Source organism: Pelophylax lessonae (genome assembly GCF_965119305.1).
Source record: "Pelophylax lessonae genome assembly, chromosome: 9".
In the NCBI taxonomy this organism is placed as follows: domain Eukaryota; kingdom Metazoa; phylum Chordata; class Amphibia; order Anura; family Ranidae; genus Pelophylax; species Pelophylax lessonae.
In genome coordinates, this window is record NC_138776.1 from 96357946 (window position 1) to 96383437 (window position 25492).

Below are 25492 nucleotides of genomic sequence, written 5' to 3' on the forward strand. Positions count from 1 at the left end.
TATTTTATTGTGCGTTTAATCGCTTACCTTTTAAGTTTTTTAGCACAACTATACCCATATTTTATTCAGATTAATGTATAGTCCCACAAAAATGCAGATACACTTCAAAGGATGAGATATCAAGAAGTCCAACACCAGGAGATGGGATCAAAGTAGGAGAAGGGGATCACCACGTGCATCAAAAAGTAAAAATGTCCGCTTACCGGAACAAATTGTCCGCTTACCGGAATTCAAATATTCCCTGGAACAGGCAAATCTCCGGAAAGCAATCAAATCAATGCAGGTAGCGGTTCCAATGCTCCACTCAGGTGTTCAGCCTCACATAACCCATATACCTCCAAAGGTAGAGAAGAAACTCCAATGGCATAGTAAACGTCTTTATTGAATATAAAAAGCAGATAAAAAGTGGCAACTCACATGTCAACCAATAAGACAGCCAATCCCTTACGAGATCCTTCGGTATGGATAAAAAAAGCGTCTGATTTTCCAAAAGACTCAGTGGTCTCCAGATAGACCCTGATTGTCCAAACCACATCCAAGGAGTGCAACGCAAATTCCTTAGAATGTTTGGGCTTAGGGTAGAGCGAAGGCAACACAATGTCTTCATTCAGATGAAAATCAGAAACCACCTTAGGAAGAAACGACTGATTAGGTTGAAGTACCACTTTATCTCTGTGTATCACCAGATAAGGTGAGCGGCAGGACAATGCCGCCAGTTCAGATACTTTGTGAGCAGAAGCGATAGTCACCAAGAAGGCAACCTTCTGGGACAACGAGAGCAGAGAAATCTCCCGAATGTTCTCAAAAGGAGGCTTTTGAAGAACAGATAATACCAGATTGAGGTCCCACAGAGGTAGCGGAGTCATTCTCAGAGAAGCCATATGGCGCACTCCCTGGATGAAAGTATGAATCAATGCATGCATAGTCAATGGGCGTTGGAAATATATAGCCAAAGCCGAGACTTGGCCATTGATTGTGCCCAAAGCCAACCGCTGTTCAACTCCTTTCTGCAGAAAGGCCAAAATCCTAGCTATAGAAAACAAGCAAGGATGCCCCTTCAGTGGTTCACATCATGAGAGGTATGACTTCCACGTAGGATGAGAAATCTTCCTGAAAGCCGACTTCCTAGCCTTCAAGAGCATAGGAATCACAGAGTCAGAAAGACCCCTATCCCTCAACACCCGGCTGTCAACAGCCATGCCGTTAAAGCCAGCAACTGTAAAGCAGGATGGAAGATTGGCCTTGAGACAGCAGATCTTGGCTCAGAGGAATCTACAAGGAGGAGGAGTTTCAAGGGAGGAAAGGCATAAATTAGCCGATACTGGCTCCAAGGAGCCACCAGTGAGTCTGGTGTCGGCCAGAGGATCTCAAGACCTGGCTACGAACCTCTGAACCTTCTTTTTGAGGTGAGAAGCAAACATATCGACCTCGGGAGTCCCCCACTGAACATACAGAAGATGAACACCTCCGGGTGCACAGACCACTTCCCTTGATCCAACACCTGATGACTCAGGTAATCCGCCTGCCAGTTTTCCGCACCTGAAATGTGTAGAGCAGAGAAGGCTGGAACAAAGCTTTCCACCCAGGCCAGACTCTCGGCCACCTCCTTGGCTGCCAAGACACTCTTGGTGCCCGCCTGGTGATTGATATAAGCCATAGCCGTGGCGTTGTCTGATTGAATCCGAACCGGTCCCCAAAGCAGCCTCGCCAGCACAGTGTCCCCAATGCAGCCTCGCCAGCGCAGTGTCCCCAAAGCAGCCTCGCCAGCGCAGGGTCCCCAAAGCAGCCTCACCAGCGCAGGGTCCCCAAAGCAGCCTCGCAAGCGCAGGGTCCCCAAAGCAGCCTCGCAAGCGCAGGGTCCCCAATGCAGCCTCGCCAGCGCAGTGTCCCCAAAGCAGCCTCGCCAGCGCAGTGTCCCCAAAGCAGCCTCGCCAGCGCAGTATCCCCACTGCAGCCTCGCCAGCGCAGTGTCCCCAATGCAGCCTAGCCAGCGCAGTGTCCCCAAAGCAGCCTTGCCAGCGCCATTGCAAAATACATATACACGCCATTGCACGGCCAGAGCAGCGATATATTAAAAAAACAAAGCTGGGCAGCGCTGAGGCAGAGGAGGCAGGCCGGGCCAAGGAGAAGGGAGGATGAGCGGCTGCTGTCATCTGACGTCCTGGCGCCTATGATAGATGTCCCACATCCCACGTCCCGGCATTGGGCCACTGTGCTGTCTATCATAGGAGGTGGGACTTCCTATGACAGCAACCGCTTGTCCTTCCTTCTGCTCAGCCCGGCCCGCCCCCCTCCTCTGCTTCTCAGCGCTGCCCGGCTTTTTTATTTTTTTCATATATCGGCGTATAACACGCACTGGTGTTTTGCCCTCCATTTTTAGGAGGAAAAAGTGCGTGTTATACGCTGATAAATACGGTATATAATAATAGCAGAGCAGATGAGGAAAAACCTCAGGAAAACCCAGGAAAAAACATTACCAGACCACAAGAAGCTGCCAGCACAATCAGTGTATGATAGTGACTAAACAGGAAGAAGAAGAGAAAACTCTGCTATTACTATGTGTAAAAAGCCATGCCGAAAACATGTCTAGCCCATGGACCTCAGAATCATACATTCTCAATGGGGAATTATATAAAATGGCTGCCCATACTATCTTAATGGGAACATAGAAATCATGAACCACAGCAAAATGGTGGCCCCCATGGCGCGTCATGCAGTCTCCAGGAGCCCAAAAAGGATCCCAGAACAATAGGCATCTAAAGGTCCCTGACCAGGAACCAACACAGGACCATCCACCCCCCTCAAATAAGAGCCATAACGAACGCGTTATTACCGTCCCCCCCCCCCCCCAAGGTAAAAACTTGCTAGGGGTGGGGGAATGCCGAGGGGAATACCAGACTAGTCCTCTGAGGTGCCAGGGAACCAAGGGAGCCCCTAAGGCCCGACCATTCCAGGGAGGGGCCCACAACCACCCTGAGACCGCCAGGGGTTTTGGAGGGCAACATTTACTCACCATACCATGGTACCAGATGGGCGCCGCTCCGAGACAGATCACCTCCCACCCGGGATGGGGGTGCTGTTAGCCAAGGGGGCGTTCCAGGTCATGTGCGTTCCAGTGTGCGTCCCAGCGAGACCATCCACTCGCAGGCTTGTCCCCATCCATCAAGGCACTGTCGTGGCGAAGCCTAGTTTTGGACTATAACCTGCTCACGCTCGATGGTCCTTAAGACCTTAAGGATCTAGATTATCCAGTTCGAAAACCATAGCTGGCTGTTGTTTGTAGTTCCTCTGGATCTTGGTCCTCAGAAACTAACTAGTGAAAAAAAAAAAAATCCAAAACCTTCCCTGTTACAGCTAAGACCGAAGTCCCAGCAGGGCTAGATCCTATTCCTAACACTAGGCAGAACAAACTGATTAATGATAGCAGAGTGTGAGGGGTTATGCCTGCAGGGACAGCCCCCATAGGTGTGGTTAAGCTTTTTCCCTGCCTAGTGCCTATGTCTGATGGGAGGAGCATAACCCTACTAGTAATGAAGATGGAGCTGCGTCTGTCGATGAACGATAGAGAAAAGCAATAGATTGATTGCGACCGGTAATTGCTAGAAACGGTGGCTAATCATGCACTTACCACAAAAGCCAGGTGAAGTCAGCTAACAGCCACCGTAGAGGCATCTAGGCAGTCATCGCCAGGTGAGCATGGGAACAGATCAATGAGCCACAAAGGGTCTATTTATATATAAATTTAACAATTAGAACAGTGCCCAGAAAGACACTCAAAGGGATAATAGTCTAAAAGAAGTACACATACCAAAATAATTAAAAAATCCAGGTACAGTGCCTTGCGAAAGTATTCGGCCCCCTTGAACTTTGCGACCTTTTGCCACATTTCAGGCTTCAAACATAAAGATATAAAACTGCAATTTTTTGTGAAGAATCAACAACAAGTGGGACACAATCATGAAGTGGAACAAATTTTTTTGGGATATTTCAAACTTTGTTAACAAATAAAAAACTGAAAAATTGGGCGTGGAAAATTATTCAGCCCCTTTCATTTCAGTGCAGCAAACTCTCTCCAGAAGTTCAGTGAGGATCTCTGAATGATCCAATGCTGACCTAAATGACTAATGATGATAAATAGAATCCACCTGTGTGTAATCAAGTCTCCGTATAAATGCACCTGCACTGTGATAGTCTCAGAGGTCCGTTTAAAGCGCAGAGAGCATCATGAAGAACAAGGAACACACCAGGCAGGTCCGAGATACTGTTGTGGAGAAGTTTAAAGCCGGATTTGGATACAAAAAGATTTCCCAAGCTTTAAACATCCCAAGGAGCACTATGCAAGCGATAATATTGAAATGGAAGGAGTATCAGACCACTGCAAATCTACGAAGACCTGGCCGTCCCTCTAAACGTTCAGCTCATACAAGGAGAAGACTGATCAGAGATGCAGCCAAGAGGCCCATGATCACTCTGGATGAACTGCAGAGATCTACAGCTGAGGTGGGAGACTCTGGGACAACAATCAGTCGTATACTGCACAAATCTGATTTGCAGCAGCACTTGGTTTTCTCACGGCCACCAGTGATTATTTTTGGAATTTACATGAACACTGGACTTCATTTGCACATTCATCTATTTAGCTTTTTTCTGGTGGAGTTGTTCACGGAAAACATATAGATTTGCAAGAGAAACCAGAGACTTTGTTCACTCACATTTTCATTTGTTTTAAATTGTTTCAAATTGTTTGTACACTATTTTGTATGCATGATTGACATTGTTCATTTTATTGCACTTTAGTAGCGCACCAGACTTTTTTACACTATTTCATTTATACACCTTTGGTAGCAGCATACTCACATTTATCAGCGCACTTTTTCATTTATATGTGATTGGGTGTTCTTTGCAAAAAAATGTTTTACCTCATTTAGTCTAGCAAAGAGATCCTATTTACCTTTAGTAAATCAACCCCAGTGTTTCTTTTACACATGTAGAAGCTGTGATCTTCGAAAGTGCGTAATAAACACATTTGACTTATGATTAAAAGGAGGAGATAGAATAATTTGAGAAGTACAGGGGTTAATAACCAGTGGGCTCTGATTGGCTGCAGGGGAAAGCCCCCATAATATTTATTTGGCAAGAACACTGAAGTGATCATTTCAAGGTGATTAGGACTCCAGCATGATTGTGTGGCTTGGCTGTGCTTTGCTTCTAGTCTCAGTGCTATTCCTCATCTCTGTCTGGAGAATGGGATTCAGGAGCCATGGAGATGTAAAGTACCCCAAGAGCTTACCATCATTGCCTGTCATTGGGAGTTTACTGCACCTTGGAAATAAGCTGCCTCCACACATACTGTTCTGTAACCTGCAGAAGAAGTATGGCAGCATGTACTCCTTCATGATGGGTTCCCACTATGTGGTTGTAGTGAATAACCATGAAGACGCCAGAGAGGTCTTGCTGAAGAAAGGCAAAACATTTGGTGGGAGACCACGCACAGTGAGTATTACAAAATTTAAGGGGTGTGTAAATCATAGATCATGATGTTAAATAGAATCCAGTTGTTTGTTTTTAGGTTTCGCAATTTATTTAATACTATATACATTCTGTTGGTCTGTGTTTAGTTTCTTAAAGATATAGCATTAAAAATATACCAGACAGAAAACAAAATGTCTAGTCTAATAAAATCCCCAATTTCAAGAGCTATATTCTAAATAACAACCAGCCAGATCTCATCTCTCTTGACTACAGTAAACTGAATGTAGATTGGTTGCCTTACCCTATGTTACCCTATTCTGCACCTCCTAGAATCTAGTAATTCATTTGCACCCGAATATGCTGCAATAATCTGCTTGAACACAGAAAAAATATTGCTTCTGCTTAACCACTTTACCACCGGGGGATTTTGCGGTCTTACGTCTGGGCCACTTTTTGCGATTCGGCACTGTGCAACTTTAACTGACAATTGCGCGTTCATGCGACGCCATACCCAAACGAAATTTACGTCCTTTTTTTCCCACAAACAGAGCTTTCTTTTGGTGGTATTTGATCACCTGTGCGATTTTTATTTTTTGCGCTATAAACAAAAAAAGAGTGTAAATTTTGAAAAAATAACAATATTTTTCACATTTTTTTATATGAAATTCCCCCCCAAAAAAATGTAAAAATCTAATTTTTTTTTAATTTTTGGCCAATTTGTTTTCTGCTACCTATGTTTGGTAAAAAAAATCACAATAAGCGTATTTTAATTGGTTTGCACAAAAGTTATTGCGTTTACTAACTAAGGGAAAGATTTCTGTCATTTTTGGTGTTTTTTTTTTAACGAGTAATGGCGGCGATCTGCGATTTTTTTTGCAGGACTGCGACATTGCGGCGGACAGATCGGACCCTTGACTGACATTTTTGACACTTTTGGGGGTACCAGTGACATTACTGCAGTAATCAGTGCTATATATATGCACTGTTACTGTAAAAATTACACTGGCAGGGAAGGGGTTAATTTTATTGGAGAGGGAGGGGTTAATGTATGCCTGGTGCTTACTAACGTGTGTGGGGGGAGGTGACTGTGTGAAAAAAGGACAGATCGAGGGTTCAGCTATGCTGCAATCTGACCCTGTCTGTCACTTAGGAGATCCGCCCGCTTGTGTTTACACAAGCGGGCGGATCTCCACACTCGATTCCCCGACGATCAGGGAAGAGCAGCGGCGATCGCCGCTGCTCCTCCTCTGGCCCGACTCCCGCTGTGACTGAAGACAGCGGGAGCGAGCCTCCGGCGGCGCGCGCGCGCCGCCGAGAGAGGGGAATGTCTGGTGACGTAGGTCTACGTCGCCAGACGATAACGACCCACTGTGCCGCAGTAGCAGCACAGTGAGCAGTGGGCAAGTGGTTAATTTTTCTTTAACGCAATGCACATTTTGTGTTGTGTTGCGCTGCAGGACTCTGTAGCAAAATGAATGTCACCTCAACACATTGCACTATGCTTCACATGCTACCGTCAATGGCAGTAATTATCACAACCCGATGGTGTGAACAGACCCCAAGGGTAAGATAACATTGCCAGCCCTTGTTTAGCAATGAGCCCCAGTATTCTTTACCTGTCAGCAATAAAACCACCAGGCCCGATAACACTGCTGGGAGAAAGCTATTTCACTAAAATAAGCTATTAGTAACAGTCATTAATAGTAATAATAAGAACCCCTGGAACTAAAATAGGACTGTTTTATTTGAAACCTGAAATGGAAAGTTGTTGAATACAACAATACAGACAGTTCTCCTGAAAGACAAGAAATAAAGACTTATTTTTTTGTGGCTACAATTGTGCCATTACAGTTACATATTACTTAAACTGTTTAATGGATAAGAGTTTTCTCATTTTTTTTATAATGACAACGGATGAGCACATAAAAGATTACCAGCATATATTTGAAGCTGGAGTTTAGGTATGGCAATTTACTACATGGTTACATTGATTTACCTTGGACCAATGTAAGCACTGTATATAAGTGTGAAAACCAGTGGCGTCGCTACAGGGAGGCAATTGCCCTCCTGGATTATGCCTTGCCCCCCCCCCCCCTCCCCAATTAGGCTGCTAGGTAGTACTGTGATGCCGGCAATGATCACGTTTGTACAATGGATCCTACCATTCTCCCCACTCAGGGTCTCTAGGAGCAGCTGGTTACTAAGGCTGTGCACAGAGCCAATAGACAACTTTCTGCACAAAAAAATTGGCGATGGCATACTGTGACTGGCAGCAGCACAAGTCATGGAGAGCGAGGGACAATCTAGAGCTCTGCCCTCATGCGTCTCCATGGATGCAGGAGAGCTAGCAGGCTGGTCACATGGCAGAGAATTTGGCAGGAGTGTCACTGTAGTGGTATATGAGAGAGACATGGAGAGAGGAGTGGGAACCATGTAGGGGTATATGTGAGAGACAGAGGGAGGAGTGGGAGACATGTAGGGATACATGATGAGAGGGATATGGAGGGAGGAGTGGGAGACATGGAAAGGGGGGGTCTGGGAGACATACAGGGGGGAAACTGAGAGACATACGGGGGGGACTGAGATACATGCTGGGGGAAGCTAAGAGACATACAGAGGTGAAGCTAAGAGACAAAAAAAAAAAAGGAGGGAACAGAAACATACAGAAGGGGGGGGGGGGGTGTGCTGAGAAAGACATACAGGGGGAAAACAGAGACATAAGGGGGGAACTAAGAGACATACACAAGGGGGAAACTGATATACACACCGGGGGGGGGGGGGGCTGAGAGACATATGGGGGGAAACAGAGACATGCAAGCAGGAAACAAAACAACATACAGGAGAGGGGGGCCTGAGAAATACAGACATGGGAAAGCTGAGAAACATACGGGGGGGGACAGAGACATACAGGGAGAACTGAGAGACATAAAGGGAGAAACAGAGACATGCAGGGGGGAGGGGGGCTGAGAAGGACATGCAGGGGAAAACAGAGAGACAGGGGGTGGACATGAAGGATTAGGGCCCAGAGGAGGTCCGCTGGTTCTACAAGGGGCCGAAAGACCTAGAAGCAGTTTTTTGGCAAAACGACTCCCTCCAGCCTCCTGCCTATCAGTCCCGCAGAAGAACACTACCGACCATTATTTTTACTGTCTTCTAGCAGTTATTGTAGAGCAATGAGCTACATCCAAAGCTACACAATTGTATAATAGCTGGTCTTTTTAAAAGTATTATTTTATTTATAGATAGTCTGGTGTCTGGAGTCAGCATCTGACTTCTCATATGTCAAAGATATTTCAACACTAAGATCTCCCTGCCACAGTTTCCAACTCTGTTCCTGTCCTCCTGAGAGTTTTGGGTGCCCCTACCCAACTTTGCATTTTTTCTACGAGTATATAGATATATATATATATATATATATACATACACACACACACACATACATACACACTGTATATATATATATACTGTATATATCTATAAAGATATATATACACACACACACACACACACATACACCATTCACATAAAGTAGTAAACCATTTATGAAAATGATACAAGTATTGAGGAGTAAAAGTCAACATAATAATCCATACATAATATGCAGAGTTTGATGAAAAAAAAAAATGGTCCAGTATAAAGCAGAAAGTGAAAAACTTTCAACTTACAAAGATCTACCCACAGCTGGCTGAGTAAGCTCTATTCTATTATCAAATGGAATGGGCAGACAGGAGACCAGCACTGGCTGCATCATAACAACACCCAACAGGTTGAGCTAAGCTCATTTGTTTGGTGTATTGATGAGGGTTTTCAGTGGGCGGTCAGTGTGTAATGTGCCTAATATTTCTTTAATTTTAAGGTGACAACAGATATTTTGACAAGAGATGCCAAGGACATTGCATTTGCTGACTATAGCCCAACCTGGAAGTTTCACCGCAAAATGGTCCATTCAGCACTGTCTATGTTCGGTGAAGGGACTGTTGCCATTGAGCAGATCAGTGAGTATGCAGACATCACTACAGCTAAGTTCAGACACGACTGCCAATATGAACTAATCCAAGCTTTAGTTTCACGATCAAGAAAAATCACTGGAGGAACTCCTTGAGGCAAGGTTCATAAATGGGTGATGAGGAAGCGCACACAAGTTGCCACATTTTTTTTTTTTTTTTTTCCCCCTCATTACTGTGTTTTATGGTAGGGCAGCCATTCATTTCAACAGGCTGCCTAAAGCATCTACATTGCATCAAATAAGTTCATGAGCCTTTTTTTAATTGTGTGGCACCAAAACACAGTACTTTCAATTTACAGGTGGAAGTTGTGTCCAAACATAACGCAGATGACTAAAATGCCTGCATTTGAATTCAGATTAAATACAGTAACGAGTTATTGCTTTGTGAATTCTCTGTTTATCCCAAAGAGAAGCTCAGGTGGAGGAGACTGACTCCCACATTCTAGATTCATCAGAAAAAAGCCAGTAGATAGACATAGGCCCTACAGCCAGGTTATTTCAGCCACGGAACTGTCAAGTGGGGTCATACTTTGGTGTGTATATGTACATACCATATGGTACTAAATGTGGGAATTTTAGTGCTGGATGAAATTAGCCTTTCATTTATTGAAGCACTGTCTTAATCTCAAATCCATAAGAAGAACATACATTTTTTTCTTAATAGTCATCTCACAGATGAGCAAATCTGAATGATCGCCATGTATAGTTTTTTCTGCTCTCTTCCCATATAGAATATGCTATTACAGAGCATGATCTACTGTAAGGTAGGCACGTAGTCTATGAGGGTATTATGCACTTGATACCATACTGAATTTTTATATTAAGTCCTCCCATTTTAATGACAATAGTATGGCATATTCATGACATTTGTTCTATTTTGGTTAAAGAAAACCTTTAATGAGAGCATATTGGGTCTTTCAATGAAGACCTCTCCCTCTGAAGATGCTTTTTAACTGGCTGTCATGTTGCTGCTTTAATATTCTCTGTCCTAGAATAAGAAAACAGATGTAGAGTTTTGACTGCCTGGATATGTATTCTAATTAGTGACCACGAAAGTTCTGAAGCAACTTGTGACCAAGTATTTTTAAAGGTTAACAATGGCAGCCTCCATATTTCATTCAGCACAGTTACTTGAGTACAACTTTTAAAGCGGAACTAAAGCTTCACTGTTGCTCGCTGCAAGCAGGCAAGTTTTTTATTGTCAAATAGACATGTAATGTCTCCACTGCAATAAAATATACTTACCTGCCTGTTTTCAGCATCCCCAGCATGTAAACTTAATTGTGCATGCGCAGCCCAACTTGCAGTGGCTAGCCCAATCTTTGTGTGCTGGAATGGTGGCCTCGTGTGCATGTGCAGGAGTGACATCACCTCTTCGACGCCCAATGAAGCTGGCCAAGTACCAGTACACAAGAGAAGATGCCAGCACCAGTGAGGGACAGGGCCATTGGAGGAAAGATGAGCATAAACTTCCTTTAGTTCCGCTTTAGGTGAAAGGTTCCCATGCTTTACAGTGCTGGGATCCTGGGCTTGTCTCCCAAAAGGGACACCACATTCAGTGTTCTTACTTTTTGGCACAAGTTTTCTTCTACTGCATGAAAAAGTTTTAGATTATTCACCCGATACTGTGTATGTATTTGTGTGTTAGCTAGTAGTAATTAGCCACATACATGACATGGTCTGGGCACACATGCATGCAGTAACACACACATCAATGTGGATAGAGCTCTGCTGACATCTAGTGGTTAAGTTGTTCATGACATACATCGTAAGGGCATCCCAACTGCTACAGATGTTCATATTCACAGTTCAGTCAACAGGTTGTCTTGCAAATATTAAATATATATTTTTATTATTATATCAATACTATATTTACATAATAATAGACAGCCTGTGACTCGGAACCCATTACCTATTGAACAAGTTTTTTCATGTGGACCGGGAGTTTAAAAGGCATTTAAACCCTGACAAAGATTCTGGGTTGCAGTAATTTGTACCTGCTGCTAGCTGGAAATAAAGTTGCACAATGGCCCCCATAGTTATCTGTGCTTTGTTTTTTCTATTTAGATACATGGTATCTTACAGGTGCGGAACCAATGGCAGCATTTTTTCATTTCAGAGTAAAAGCAAGAACTGGTGAACATGGAAAGTGCTTGTTACAAGGATATTTTTTTAATAAGGGTTCTTTCATTCTCCAAAGAATGTTTAGTTTAGTTAATAAATGGCACTCTGTATCTAGTGTAGGACTAAGAGAACAATGGACTCTGGGAGTATTTTTCCATAATTTGATGAAGATTTCCAATTCAAGTCCTGCATCTTAAACCCACAAGCAAATGTTGGGTAATTGTTTTGGTTAACAAAATAATGAACAGTTACAGAAGCAAAAAGGTGATGTTTGACTGGTGTATAGAGTAGTGCTGAGCAAAACATTTTCCATAATTAGTAAATGTCAGACCTGTCATTCCTGGCTTGTTACTGAAAACTCAAGCTCCAGAGTGGACATTGTCTACTTTCTAAATACCTTAAAACTGCATTTTAAAGGCTTTTTATTTTTAATAAGTTGAACAAATGGCGAAAAATATAAACAAAAAAAAAATATTTTGTTTTTTTATAACAGTTTTTAATCAGTCTTTGACCATTCATTTTTTAACTACGCATTTTTTCACTGTGATACTGTAAACACTGTATCTCTTAAACCTGCATGGCACTGTGCCTACTTGTCTGTGCAGTCACTGTGCACAGAGAGAGAGGTACAGTGCCATCTGCAGGTTGGAGAAGTTGTTTTGTAACCAAGCTTTCAGTGATCCCAATGCTTGCTTATTATTGTGGTCACATGACTATCAACCATGTTGAATTGTTCCAGATTGTTGTCAGAGACCTGTTGTTGATAACATTGTCTGAGGACTAGGAGCCTGCACAGTTGTGATTTCTTTAAATGTCAGCATTAACTGACATTAACTGACAGGGAGCTGGGACTGAGAACATTATTTAGCAGAAATCAGATCCAAACAGTTATGTGCTACTTTACCATAGAGTGGGGAACTTGGGGTAAACAGCTATATACCTACCAAAAACAAATATATGTCAACTATTTTACCTGCCAGAAAATGCACTGGAATTGTTCTGGAATTCTGTTCAGCCAGTCACATTAGCAAGGTTTATGATCTTGAGCACATTTCAACATCACAGCTTGGTCAAACATTCACCCCAGCATGCTATCTAGACAATAAAGAAGCAGCAGATACTGATAAGGGCATTTCTGTTCTCCTGTACTTCCCACACAATATAGCACAAGGTATGTGGCAAGGGACATGCCTCTGCCATACCTCCAGAAAATTGGACCATGAGGATTATTGTGCAAAAAATGATTGGTTTAACCCCAATTGTATTAATTTTTTCTTATTTCGATTTTCAAAACAACAGATAAGCTTCCAGAGTTCAGTTCCTCTTTAAGTTGCATACATTAATAAATTATTAAACGTAAATTTAACCACTTTCTGCAAAATCACGTATCTGTACATCATTTTGAGGAAGTGGTTGTACCTGGGTGCTGCCTGCAGCTAGAGGCATCACTCTGGTGCCGTTTTTTTAGAGCAAACAGTCGGCTTTCATGTGGTAACTCAAAGAACCCCTAGTAACCTCTGAAGGAACCCTGGTTGAGAATGGCTGATCTATAACAATAACAGGAAAACAGAGGGCATCTATCCAGCTGTAATGTCTGGAATAGCTGGGTGAACCTTAGAAAAGGAAAGACTAATACAAATACAGTATTTTGTTGGGAAAAACAGCTGCCACATATGCATTAGGGATGATCGAACTTTTCAAAAGTTCGGTTCGGCCAGAACATCCGAACTTCCTGAAAGTTCGGCCGGATTTCAGAACCCCATTGAAATCAATGGGACCCGAACTTCGGTAATCAAAAAACTTAATTTTGAAGCCCTAAAACCCAATAAATGCCCCTAAAAAGTGCCTAGGGTTCTGGGTCATACCCCAGGGACTATTAATCACACAAAAAAACGTTCTTAAAAAGTGTCATTTTTCATAGAGAGCCAATTATTGAAAAAATTTAAAAAATTAAATAAAAAAAATAAAATTCTTTGGATTTAGTATCTGGGGGGTCTAAAAAGTGTACCTGTGAAGTTTCAGCTCTGTAGCATGTCCAGAACCATAAAAAAAAAAAGATTGTTTGTATTTTGTCACTTATAGAACAGGTTAGTGGCTTCTCGCTTTTCACACCTTCCCGGTTTAGTAGCAAGCGTTTTTTTGGGCATTTTTTGGGGTCTTTTCAGGTAGGCAAAACATCTGAACTTGTGTATACAGGTATATATACCACTATACACAAGTTCAGATGTTTTGCCTGCCTCCAAAGAACCCAAAAAAATGCCCAAAAAAAGGCCTGCTATTAACCGGCAAGGTGTGAAAAGCGAGAAGCCACTAACCTGTTCTATAACTGACCTAATACAAACAATCTTTTTTTTTTTTTTTATGGTTCTGGACATGCTACAGAGCTAAAACTTCACAGGTACACCTTTTAGACCCCCCAGACACAAAATCACACAAAAAAAGTTCTTAAAAATTGTCATTTTTGATAGAGAGACAATTTTTGAAAAAAAAAATAAAAAAAATAAAATAAAAAAATAGAAATTCTTTGGATTTAGTATGTGGGGGGTCTAAAAAGTGTACCTGTGAAGTTTCAGCTCTGTAGCATGTCCAGAACCATAAAAAAAAAAGATTGTTTGTATTTTGTCACTTATAGAACAGGTTAGTGGCTTCTCGCTTTTCACACCTTCCCGGTTTAGTAGCAAGCGTTTTTTTGGGCATTTTTTTGGGTTCTTTGGAGACAGGAAAAACATCTGAACTTGTGTATAGTGGGATATATTCCACTATACACAAGTTCAGATGTTTTGCCTGCCTCCAAAGAACCCAAAAAAATGGCCAAAAAAACGCTAGCGTCAAAAAAAAAAAACGCCCAGGTGTGTTGTTGCAGGCATTTTTTGGGGGTTTTTGGAGGCAGGCAAAACATCTGAACTTGTCTATAGTGGTATATATACACACATACTTATATGTATATTACACTTAGACATATATAGGTGTGATAGGAGCGTAACTATATTGGTGTTAATTATTTCATTAGCGCAAGTAGTTTTTTCTGCTCCTTTCACACCTATATATGTCTACGTGTATATATACATACATGGGTGTGTATATATACCCCCTATACACATGTTCAGATGTCATGCCTGACTCCAAACATGTGCTCAAAAGATCCCTATGGACGCCTGCAGCCAAAAAGAATGCTGGCGGCGGTGAAGCCATATTACTGCAGCGAAAGTGACACAAGAGAAACTAGCTTTTCTCTATAGCGGTCACCCTGATATGGAAGGGTTTTGTCACCCTGCCATAGCAGTCACTGTCAGTTAACCCTACACTACCCTACGGGCCCCTTACACTTAACACTTTCCCTACAGAAACTGAATAAATTAAAGCCAACTAAAGTGTAAAAGAGCACCCTAACTACACTAGATATCCCTTTCCTCACACTAAAAATTGCTAAACGACACTTTGTAACAGAAGTAACAGAACAGCATTCCACTCTCTTCCATGTCCCGTATAAGAATGCTAGGAATTTGGCGGGGGCTATCTTATATACTGGGGGGCGTATTCACTAATGATTGGTCTATGGACCCCCTAGTCACTCCAATCACATTCCTAGCATTCTCCTGCCCCCTCAATTGGCTTTTGCTAATGGTTCTGGTCCAATCATGGGCTTTTAAAGCCCATTTCCTGTCCCACTGCATTTTGGTCGGTTCTGGTTGCCGAATTCCGAACTTTTTGGGCAAAAAGTTCTAAATTCGGCCGAACCTCGAACAGCAAATGTTCGGGTCGAACCGATGGTCGACCCGAACCGTTCGATCATCCCTAAAATGCATTTCATCTGTGTATTAAGCTGTTTGCCTGCAGTTCTGCTTTAATTTATATATGATTGACAGACCTAATATTTGAAGGAACTTTCCACCAAAGGAAAAAAAGCTTGAACACAATAACACCCAATGGATTGTAAGAGCAGCGGTGTGGCTTGTTTTACCCTGATTTTAATTGTGGAATTATTTTTCTATCAAAGTTTCCCGTGAAGCTGCTTCGATGTGTCAGACTCTCGCCTCCTTCCAGTCAACCCCTTTGGACATGGCTCCAGAGCTCACCCGAGCCGTCACTAATGTGGTGTGCTCCTTGTGCTTCAACACCAGATACAAGAGAGAGGATGCAGAGTTTGAGACCATGCTGAAGTACAGTAAAGGCATAGTGGACACAGTGGCCAAAGACAGCTTGGTGGACATCTTTCCCTGGCTTCAGGTATGGAAATAATGTGTACATTTACTGTGCTTTACTGTACATGTGTTATATCCATGCAAAAATACTTTTTTCCTTCACTCTCCTGCTGCTCATTTCAGCAGTCAAGAACAAAAAAGTACCCTGTACTTCTGGATATGGACTAGCTTGTGACATGTGACATCTCTGGGCCAGTCACCAAGCACCATTGTTATCACATTTGGAGAGTCCATATCCTTGTAGAAGCTTCTCCTTCTCCCAGAGTGGTGGGGGAGTAAAGTAAAACGGAGTATTTGCTGCTGAAAATAGGGGAAATAAATGTATGGGCAGAGCATATGTTCACTTTAACCACTTCAATATAGGGCACTTTCACCCCCTTCCTGCCCAGGCCAATTTTCAGCTTTTAGCGCTGTTGCATTTTGAATGCAACACTGTACCTAAACCAAATTTATGTAATTTTTTCCTCACAAATAGAGCTTTCTTTTGGTGGTATTTGATCACTGCAAGGTTTTTTCTTTTTTGCTAAACAAATAAAAAAAATGACCGAAAAGTTTGAAAAAAAAAAAAAAAAAGTTTTTTTGTTTATGTTATACAATTTTGTAAATAGATACGTTTTTTCCTGCACTGATGAGCACTGATGAGGCTGCACTGACAGGCACTGATGAGGAGGCACTGATGGGGTGACACTGATGGGGTGGCACTAATATGCGGCACTGATAGGCAGCACTGATGGGCACTGATATGTGGCACTGATAGGTAGCACTGATATGCAGCATTGGTGGGCACTGATAGGCGGCACTGCTGGGCACTGATAAGCGGCATTGATGGGCACTGATCGGCACTAATGGGCACTGATAGGCGGCACTGGTGGGCAATAATGGGCACTGGTGGGCCGCACTGATAGATGGCAATGATGGGCACTGATGGGGAGGGCACTGGCGGGCAGCACTGATGGGGAGGGCACTGGCGGGCTCCCTGATCTGATTACCAGTGCAGACCCCCCCCCCCCCTGTCAGGAGAGCTGCAGATTGGCTCTCCTCTACTCGTGCCTGTCAGGCACTAACTAAGGAAAGCCGATCAATGGCTCTTCCTGTGTACTATGTGACCAGCTGTGATTGGACACAGCTGGTCACATGGTAAAGAGCCTACATCAGTAGGCTCTTTACCGAGATCTGAGATGCGGTGTGTCAGAGTGACACGCTGCATCACCGATCGCCGCTCAGCGCGCCCCCGTCATATGACGTCTGATCAGGATAATGCAACCACTTCAAAGGCTGGGCAGATGTAAACACTGCCATTGCTACGTCTGGGAAGCCAAGACCTTTTTTTTTATCTCAGGTTTTCCAGCCTGGAGGCGAGGCCTGGGGACTTTTAGACCCCAGATCTCGCTGTAAAGAGGACCTGTCATGCTGTATTTCCATAACAAGGGATGTTTACATTCCTTGTAATAGGAATAAAAGTGATAAAAAAATAATAATTTAAAGGGAAAGTGACAAAATAAAAAATAAAAGTAAAAATAAAAATGAAAGCTCCCCGGTCCTCGCGTGCTCACACGCAGAAGCGAATGCTAATGTATGTCGCGCCATCATATGTAGACGGCGTTCAGACCACACATGTAAGGTATCGCCCCGAACGTTAAGAGTTAGAGCAATAATTTTAGCCCAAGTCCTTCTCTGTAACTCTAAAGAGGTGACCTGTAAAAAATGTTAAAACGTCGCTTATGGAGAATTCTGAGTACCGAAATTTGCCACCATTCCACAGTGTGTGCAATTTTAAAGCGTGACATGTTAGGAATTTACTCAGCGTAACATCACTTTTCACATTAACCGGTTGCCGACTGCTTACCGCATATTTACTGGGGCAGTGTGGCTCTCCCAGGCAAACTGAGATGGGCTACGTCTGTCGCTTGGAGGCAGCTAGGGGTCGAGCGAGCGCCGCCAGTGGCGCACGCCCGCCCCCACCCGGCAGCGGGGAAGCCGATGCACGGGTCAGGCGGCTCCGATTGCCGCCTGACACTCGCGATCGTTCCCTGCTGAGTGAGAAGAATGGTCAGCTGTTGTAAACACAGCTGACCGTTCTTCTCCCTGGAATGATCATAGAGCCCCTGTAATCCTTATACACAGTTAGAATCACTCCCCTAGGCTTACATTTAACTCCTTGATCACCCACAATGTTAACCCCTTCCTTGCCAGTGTCATTATTACAGTAACAGTGCATATTTTTATCACTGATTACTGTAGTAATGTCACTGATCCCCTCAAAAGTTTCAAAAATGTCAGTTAGAGGTCCGATCTGTCCACCGCAATGTCGTAGTTCCGCTAAAAATCGCAGATCGCCACCATTACTAGTAAAAAAAAAAATGAAAAACAATAACAATGACATAAATCTTTCCCGTAGTTAGTAGACGCGATAACTTTTGCATAAACCAATCAAAATACGCTTATTGCGATTTTTTTGTTTTACCAAAAATATGTAGCAGAAAAAAAATGTGCCTAAAATGTTAAAAAAATTTGATTTTTATTTTTTTTTTTTCAGAATGTTATATAACAGAATGTGAAAAATATTGTTTTTTTTTTTTCCAGAACTGTCGCTCTTTTTTTCTTTATAGCGCAAAAAAAAAAAATTGCACAGGTGATCAAATACCACCAAAATAAAGCTCTATTTGCGGGGAAAAAAAAGGACATCAATTTTATTTAAGTACAGCATCGCATGACCGCCCAATTGTCCGTTAAAGTAACGCAGTGCTGAATCGCAAAATATGGCCTGCTCTTTAACCACTTCCATATCGCGCCATAATAAAATGACGGCGGCAGGAAGTGTTTCTCAATCCGGGCGGCCGTCATATGACGTCCGCCCGCTCTCTCGGGGGCGTGCAGCGCGGTGATCAGGGATGAGGCTCATCCCTCGGACATAGCCCATCCCTGATCTAGGTAAACAGCCAATGAAAATTGGCTGTTTACCACATGATCGGCTGTGTCAATCATAGCCGATCACATGAGCGCTCGTTCTTTCTGCAATGCACGCCCCCGGGGGCGCACAGAGCAGCGACCGGGGACGAAGCTCGTCCCTCAGACAGAGCCAATCCCCGATCTAGGTAAAGAGCAAATGAAATTGGGTTTTTACCACGTGACCGGCTGTGTCCAATCACAGCCGGTCACAAAGGTCAACAAAGCAGTGGTAACTCACTGTTACCAGGCTCTCCTCCTCACACACCGATCCAGTGTGAGGAGGAGATCTGCAAACAGTGAGTTACCACAGAGTACTGTGAAATTACTGTGCCCTGATTGCCCCCACCAAATAAAGAGGACCTGTCAGCAGAGTACCTGTCACCTGCCCATCTGAGTACCTGTCACCTGCCCATAAGCGTACCCGAGTACTTGTCCCCTACCCATCAGAGTACCCGAGTACCTGTCACCTACCCATCAGAGTACCTGAGTACCTGTCACCTACCCATCAGAGTACCCGAGTACCTGTCACCTACCCATCAGAGTACCCGATTACCTGTCACCTACCCATCAGAGTACCCGAGTACCTGTCACCTACCCATCAGAGTACCCGATTACCTGTCTCCTACCCATCAGAGTACCCAAGTACCTTCCGCCTGAAGTACTTGCCGCCTGATCATCAGTAGCCGAGTACCTATCACCTGCCTGTCACCTGGCCATCAGAGTACCCAAGTACCTGTCACTTGCCCATCGGAGTACCCGAGTACCTTCCATCTGCTCATCAGAGTACCTGCCGCCTGAAGTACCCGAGTACTTGCCGCCTGCTCATCAGTACCCATCACTGCTCATCAGTACCCATTAGTACCTATCACCTATCAGTATCAGTACTGATCATCAGTACCCATCAGTACAGTATCAGTATCACCTATCAGTACTACTCATCAGTACTCATCAGTACCTATCACCTGCCTGTCACCTGGCCATGAGAGTACCCGAGTACCTGCCCCCTGCTCATCAGTACCAGAGTACCTGTCACCTGCCTAGCAAAGTACCCGAGTACCTGTCACCCTTCATACAGCCACCATGTCCAAGTCCAAAAAGGTTTTCACTGCCGAAGAGGCCTGTCAATTATTAACCCTGACGGATGAGAGCAGCGGGGAGCTCTCACTTTCCGATGCCAAAACTAATTCTGAATCTAGTTAGGAATTTGAGCTCTTTGAAGGCTTTACATCGGGAACTGAACTGGAGGAAGAAGAAGTTCGGCCTAAAAGACTCTGCACTGAAAACCAGGCAGACACCAGCAGTGCCAATGGCCAATCGGCAAATGCCAAGGGCGCTGGACCCCAGGATTAAATGTCCAGTACAAGCACTGGAATTTCACACCAGCCCCAAAGAAGCAGAGCCCATATGCAGCTTCCGGATGCCTTGGCAAACCCATTGTGGCTGCCTTCTAGCTCTGGGTCAGCTACAATCCCCCCCCTTCACAGCACAGCCAGGTTTGCAGGTCAACACCCAATATTTTGTTCTGATTGATTTTTTACATTTATTTTTCCCTATGGAGTTCCTTCAAAGCATTGTGGACCAAACAAATATTTTTGCCCAACAGTTCAAAGAGAACAACCCCACCTCATATCATGCCTGTCCTTTTGAATGGAGACCCCTAACAGTAGAAGAGTTAAAAGTGGTTTTGGGCCTTACCATCAGTATGGGGGTTACAAAAAAAAAGCGAGCTGCATTCTTATTGGTCCACCAAACCCATCCACCATATGCCACTTTATTCATCAGTCATGTGCAGGTCCCGCTATGATATTATAATGCGCTTCCTGCATTTTAATGATAATTCGCAGTGCCCTCCCCGAGATGATCCCAGTTTTGATAAACTCTATAAAATTCGCCCCCTAATTGATTTATTTTCTAGACGGTTCCCCGAAGTTTATGTCCCTGACCAAAAGATCGCTGTGGACGAATCATTGGTCCATTTCACAGGCCGGCTGGCATTTAAGCAGTACATTCCCAGCAAGAGGTCTAGGTACGGCTTAAAACTTAACAAGCTCTGCGAAAGCAAAACTGGATATGTGTACTCCTTTCGCGTGTACGAAGGCAGAGACTCCGAGCTCCAGCCCCCTGAGTGCCCAACGTACATGGGAATAAGTGGGGAGATTGTCTGGGACCTAGCCTTCCCACTGTTGCAAAAGGGGTACCACATTTATATGGACAACTACTACACCAGTTTGCCCCTTTTCCACCACCTGTACCTGAAAAAAACCTTGGCCTGCGGTACAGTAAGAAAAAAACGGAAGGGCTTCCCGCAGAGTCTTGTCACCATTCCATTACAAAACGGGGAATCCGCAAGCCTAAGAAACGAAGAAGTAATGGCTTTGAAGTGGAGGGATAGTAAGGACGTTTACATCACATCCACCATTCACAATGACACCTCAGTGGAAATTTGAAGACGACACGGTCCCGTTCGAAATCCTGCTTGTATCCACGAGTACAATAAGTACATGGGGGAGGTGGATTTAAATGATCAAATGCTGCAGCCCTATCTCCCGACACGAAAGACCCTCTTTTGGTACAAAAAAGTTGCAGTTTACTTTTTCCATTTGGCCATGTACAACACATATGTCACCTATAAAAAGTCCACAATAACACCAATCCCCTTCCTCCATTTTATTGACGATATTGCCACTACCCTAATTTACCAGCAAGGATTCCCCCTCAGAAATCATTCCTTCTGATTGTGTCAGCAGACTTCCTGAGCGCCATTTCCCTCTTCATATCCCACCATCAGAAACTGGAAGAAGACGCCAAAAAAAAAGTGCCGGGTGTGTAGCAAAAAACCAATTAGGAAAGACACCAGTTTTCATTGTACCGATTGTCCCTCCCAACCTGGCCTATGCATCGGAGAATGCTTCAAAATCTATCACACTGCCCTAAACTTTTAGCCCAAATTTCAATCAGACTGCCATTTTCCCTTTTTCAATTTTTGTGCTGAATATTTTCCTGCTGCCTCAACCAACCATATCACTGCCTACCTTGTGAACCGACCCTGGCCTGTATATCGACTATGCCTCTGCCTGCCGTCTGCATTGTTTATCCGCCATGTTTCTTCCTTTCACGTGAACTGACCCTGGACTGTTTATCGATTATGCCTTAGCCTACCGTCTATTTCTGCCTTTTACCTGCACTGACCTCGGCCTGTTACGACCATGTTTTTTGCCTGCCACTTAGACTGATCTTTCGCCCTGCTACTGTAGTAGAGGGATTCAAAATAACACAGGGGTCTCACTTTTGTGAGGGGCTTCAGAATATAGTGTTCTGATATGAGAAAAACAGTTTTTGGTTTTCTCTGGGTTTGTAATCTCAGAACAGGGCCTGGAGTCCGGAGGCTTCAAAGCGTTTTGGGTGGGAGAAGCCTCTACCCCTGTCCCCATTCTTTCCGACTGAGGCCCTAAGCTTGATGGTCCTGCCTGCTGCCTGGACCAATACTTTGGCTGTGCTGATCATATCCCTGAATGCACTGACCCAGGACTTTTTATGGAACATGTGCCTGTTGCCTGGACCAATACTTGGGCTGTACTGACCATATCTCTGCCTGCTGCCTGTACTAATTATGGACAGTATTCCTGCCTGCTGCATGGACAATCCTTTTTCTGCTGCTGACCATATCCCTGCCTACTACCTGGACCAATGCTTTGGCTGTGCTGACAATATCTCTGCCTGTACTGACTATGAACAGTATTCCTGCCTGCTGCCTGGTCAATCCTTTCACTGTCGCTGTCTACGTTCCTGCCTGCTGCCTGGACCACTGCACTGCTAAAACCACAGGTAATCTTTTGTTTATCCTTTGCTCAGCAGAATATATTTTGGTATGTATTATGCTATGTGTTAGGGGCCTTCAACAATGTGATAGGTTGTCAGGAATTTATGTGTGTGATTTATGTCCCTAGGACACATGATGGTGCTCCTTGGATGTTGGGCCCCTCTATATGGCTAGGCTGTGAAAAAGTCTCACACATGTGGTATAGCCATACTCAGGAGGAGTGGCAGAATGTATTTTGGGGTGTCATTTTTGCTGTGCACACTATGTGTAAGGAATATCCTATAAATTGACAACTTTGTGTAAAAAAAAAAAAAGGTTTTAATTTTTTTCCCACATTTTCCAAAAACTTGTGGAAAAAAAATGACACGTTCAAAAGACCCATAATGCCTCATAGAATATAGGTTGGAGTGTTTGCTTTCCAAAATGGGGTCATTTTGTGGGCTTTTCCATTGTCTTGGTGCTCTAGGGCCTTCAAAAGTGTGATAGGTAGTAAGAAAGTTTTATGTGTATTTATGCTCCTAGAACACCTGAAGGTGCTACTTGGATGTGGAGTCTCTTTTTGTGGCCAGGCTGTGTAAAAGTCTAACGCATGTGGTATCACCATACTCAGGAGGAGTAGCAGAATGTATTTTGGGGTGTCATTTTTGCTGTGTACATGCTATGTGTTAGAAATAGCTTATAAATTGACAACTTTGTGGGGAAAAAAAGAAAAAAAAAAACATTTTTTTCTTCATTTTCCTAAGAATTGTGGGAAAAAATTATAACTTCAAAAAACTCACCATGCCTCTTACTAAATACCTTGGACTGTCTTCTTTACAAAAAGGGGTCATTTGGGCGGTATTTGTACTGTCCTGACATTTCAGGGCCTCAAGAAAGGAGATAAGCCGTCAGTACATCTGGTGTGATAAATTTTCAGTAATTGGTACTATAGCTTCTAGACTCAATAACTTTCACACAGACTAAATAATATATACTAATTTGGGTTAATTTTACCAGAGATATGTAGCAGTATAGATTTTTGGCCCAAATATATGAAGAAAATTTTATTTTTTTTGCAAAATTTTATAATAGAAACTAAAAAAAAAAGTGGGTTTTTTTCAAAATATTTGCTTTTTTTTTGCTTATATCACGAAAAAAAAAGCCAGTTGTGATCAACCACCAAAAGAAAGCTCTATTTGTGTGAAAAAAATGATAAAAAATTTGTTTGGTTACAGTGTAGCATGACTGAGCAATTGTCATTCAAAGTGTGAGAGTGCTCTGTATGTTTTTGAATCATTTTGAAACATTGCTGCGCAAATACCGTGTGACATGAAAAAATGCAACGACTACCATTTTATTCTCTAGGGTCTCTGATAAAAAACATATATAATGTTTGGGGGTTCTGAGTAATTTTCTAGCAAATAAATTATGCTTTTTACATGTAGGAGAGGAGTGCCAGAAAAGGCTTGGGCTGCAAGTGGCTAAAGTCAAATTTCAGCTATTTGTTAGAGAAAAGGCTCCTCAGAGATTCTGGAAGATATTTTGCTTTTCTAACCCATGTTCTCACTGCAGAGAATTCCATTCCTTTATTCTCAGGGACAGATAGAAAAGAAAAATATTACTTCTGGGGATAGAGACTAGAGATCGACCGATTATCGGCAACACCGATATATCGAGGGCCGATATGCAGTTTCCCCGATATATCGAAATCGGCCTTTGATTTACCGATATTGCCGATATTTTCGTGACGTCATTCCGTATAATGCGCGCACACGTTCTGCCTTCTAACACCGCCTCCCATGCCTGCGCGGCCCGTACGTGACGCTATTTCACCACGCGCACTGCACTTAAGACCGCCTCCCACAGCCTCGCGTTACAGCCAGCTGCAGTCCAGTCCGGTCACGCTGCCAGCCATCCACCCACCCACAGGCCCTGGCCTCAGCCAACCACCACAACAGGGTGCCAGCTAAAGCGAGCAAGCAATCAGCCACCCAGATGACACCAAGCCAGCCACCCGCAGCCACCCGCCACCATGACCAGTGTTCCAGCAATTCTTACATGCCACTTTATTGACAGCAGATGGACAAAAAGGCAATTGGTATTGAATACAAAATTGATGCAAGGATCCCACACAGCTGAGTACAGTAGAGAAATGTTTCTAGGCATGCTTGAAGAATGGGGAATCAACAAAGACCGAGTGATGCTTGCGCAACTTAGAGACAGTGGAGCAAACATGCCTAAAGGAGGGAGGCTTGCTGATACGTCAGACCTCTGTGTGATCATGGCACACAACACCCTCCAACTTTCAAATGATGGTCTTTCATGCCAAAGAGCTTTGCTTGATATATGTTTTGAGAAGCATGAAGAGAATAAACATGTTGTGCTAGCAAGTCTTTTGAATCCTCGATACAAGAACCATGCTTTCTCTTCTGATGATGTATTGGCTAAGGCAAAACAATGGCTGACAGAAGATATGGAGGTGCAGGAGGTTCCTGCCAAAAATAAAAGTCCAGAACACTACTTTTATGAACAGCAGCATGCTGAAAAAACAGACAAATATCCAAAAATACGTCTAGAACAGAAGTGAATTTGCTTCATCGTCGTCGAATTGATCAGGACATTTTCTATGTTTTATTGGGGCATAATGCGGAGGATTCAATTTCTTCTGAATCTGCAACGATGAGCCTGGATGATGAACTTCATCTCTATTTGAAAGAATCCGTAATTGACAGAATAAGTCATCCTCTTCAGTGGTGGAGAGAAAATGATGCACGCTACAAAAGACTTGCTTCCCATGCTAGAAGATACCTCTCTCTCTCCGCTCCTCTGTCCTCCACTCCTGAGCATGTTTACGAAGTTGCAGCATTGTTTCAACAAAACAGAAGACCTTTAACAAGTAACCATGGACATGCTGAAATGTTCCGCTTTCTGCTATATAAT

General features: G+C 43.5%; 1 protein-coding gene across 1 annotated transcript in view; it reads left to right on the forward strand.

Moving 5' to 3' along the window:
- The first annotated feature begins 5153 nt into the window (after positions 1–5153).
- The window catches only part of CYP17A1 (cytochrome P450 family 17 subfamily A member 1), a 37774-nt gene continuing 17435 nt past the window's right edge, over positions 5154–25492 (forward strand). Inside the window, exons 1-3 of the mRNA XM_082268287.1 lie at positions 5154–5493; positions 9329–9467; positions 15600–15829. Coding sequence (XP_082124413.1) covers positions 5179–5493; positions 9329–9467; positions 15600–15829 — 684 coding nt within the window. The 5' untranslated portion in view covers positions 5154–5178. The remainder of the gene's footprint in view (positions 5494–9328; positions 9468–15599; positions 15830–25492) is intronic.